General features: G+C 63.5%; 1 protein-coding gene across 1 annotated transcript in view; it reads right to left on the minus strand.

Annotated features, from left to right (window-relative positions):
* Window positions 1–27: 27 nt before the first annotated feature.
* The window catches only part of UNC45A (unc-45 homolog A (C. elegans)), a gene marked incomplete at both ends in the record, with an annotated part of 4,189 nt that continues 2,883 nt past the window's right edge, over window positions 28–1,333 (minus strand). Inside the window, 5 exons of the mRNA XM_010290626.1 lie at window positions 28–94; window positions 312–439; window positions 643–783; window positions 979–1,120; window positions 1,199–1,293. Coding sequence (XP_010288928.1) covers window positions 28–94; window positions 312–439; window positions 643–783; window positions 979–1,120; window positions 1,199–1,293 — 573 coding nt within the window. The remainder of the gene's footprint in view (window positions 95–311; window positions 440–642; window positions 784–978; window positions 1,121–1,198; window positions 1,294–1,333) is intronic.

Consider the following 1,333-nt stretch of genomic DNA (forward strand, 5'->3'; position numbering starts at 1 on the left):
GCTCCACAGCGAGGCCTGTCCCCTCACCTTGCCTCCTCCCTGCGCAACCACACCGCCCCGGTCCTCTGCTTCCTCCACCAGTGCCAGGAACACCCTAGGGACAAAGTGGAAGCAGCTGGAGTCAAGGACGTGCCACAGTGGGTCCCAACAGCACGCAGACACCTGCAGCCGGCCCAGGCTGTACCAGACTCCTGGACACCCCCTTTCCGCTCCTAGGAGCTTGCATTCACCCCAGGCATGCAAGTTCACTGGTGGGACACCGGCAGCCTCAGAACCCAGCTGCCTCCCTGCCAACCCCTGCACACCCGTACCTGGAGATCAGCTCCCGGCAGGAGTTGGTGAGTGCTGGGTTCTCGCTCTTCACCATGCAGGCCAGAGCTGACACCACACCAGCTGTCAGCAGCTTCCGCACCCGTCGCTTCACAAAGTCCGGCTTGTCCTGTCCCAGAGGCAGGGTCACCATTTGGCTCGGTGGCACCAGCCTGCTGCCTGCTGCCATCCACTGCGAGGTCTCCAACACCAACCCTGAAGGCCCCAAGGACACCCTGTCCCCACTCAGGACCCCGGGCTCGGCCCTCTCACTCACTCTCCCCCAGGCCCAAGGTTCCCAGCAGCTCCCGAGAACGGCCATGCCCTGCTCACCTTGGGGTGCTGCTCTGGGATGTGCTGCTTTGCGTACTTGGCCAGCTCCACCATCTGGGGGTCTGGCTCCTCGTGGTCATAGCTGTTGGTGCAGTTCACTAATGTGGAGGCGACTGCGTAGAGCACACTCCTGTCCTCCGACTGCAGCAATAATAGGATGCCCATCACATCCCATGATGGAGGGGACAGGCCAGGGCTTGAGCCCATCCAGCACCACTGGGCCCTTGCACACACCCCAGCAACCATAGCGTGAGCCCCACCGACCCTCTCTGGCACGGTTCCCCAGTGCCAGGATGCCCACCACCCAGGGCTCCCATCACAGCACTCAGCTGGCACCTTGGCCAGGTGGAACATGGCCTGCATCGCTGCCTTGTCCTCCACGAACTCCTCCTTGACATCCGCATCGAAGGTGAGGTAGGCTAGGCCCTCCACAGCCCAGCGCCGCGTGCCCGCATCAATCATATCATTGCAGAGCCACCTGGGAGAGGGGCCCTGTGAGCCCAGGCTGCGGAGCACCCTGCCCAGCTTCCCCCCCACCCCACCCAGCAGCACTCACTTGCGGCACTGCTTGGCCAATTTCATCGTGGAGCCCTCGGCAAACTGCTTCATGCTGAAGTCGGTGCCTCCGGCGGATCCCAGCTTGCAGAGCCCCTGCAGCCAGAAGCCGAGGGTCAGCGCAGGAATGGGCACG

Source organism: Phaethon lepturus, unplaced genomic scaffold, assembly GCF_000687285.1.
Source record: "Phaethon lepturus isolate BGI_N335 unplaced genomic scaffold, ASM68728v1 scaffold49137, whole genome shotgun sequence".
Classification (NCBI taxonomy): Eukaryota; Metazoa; Chordata; class Aves; order Phaethontiformes; family Phaethontidae; genus Phaethon; species Phaethon lepturus.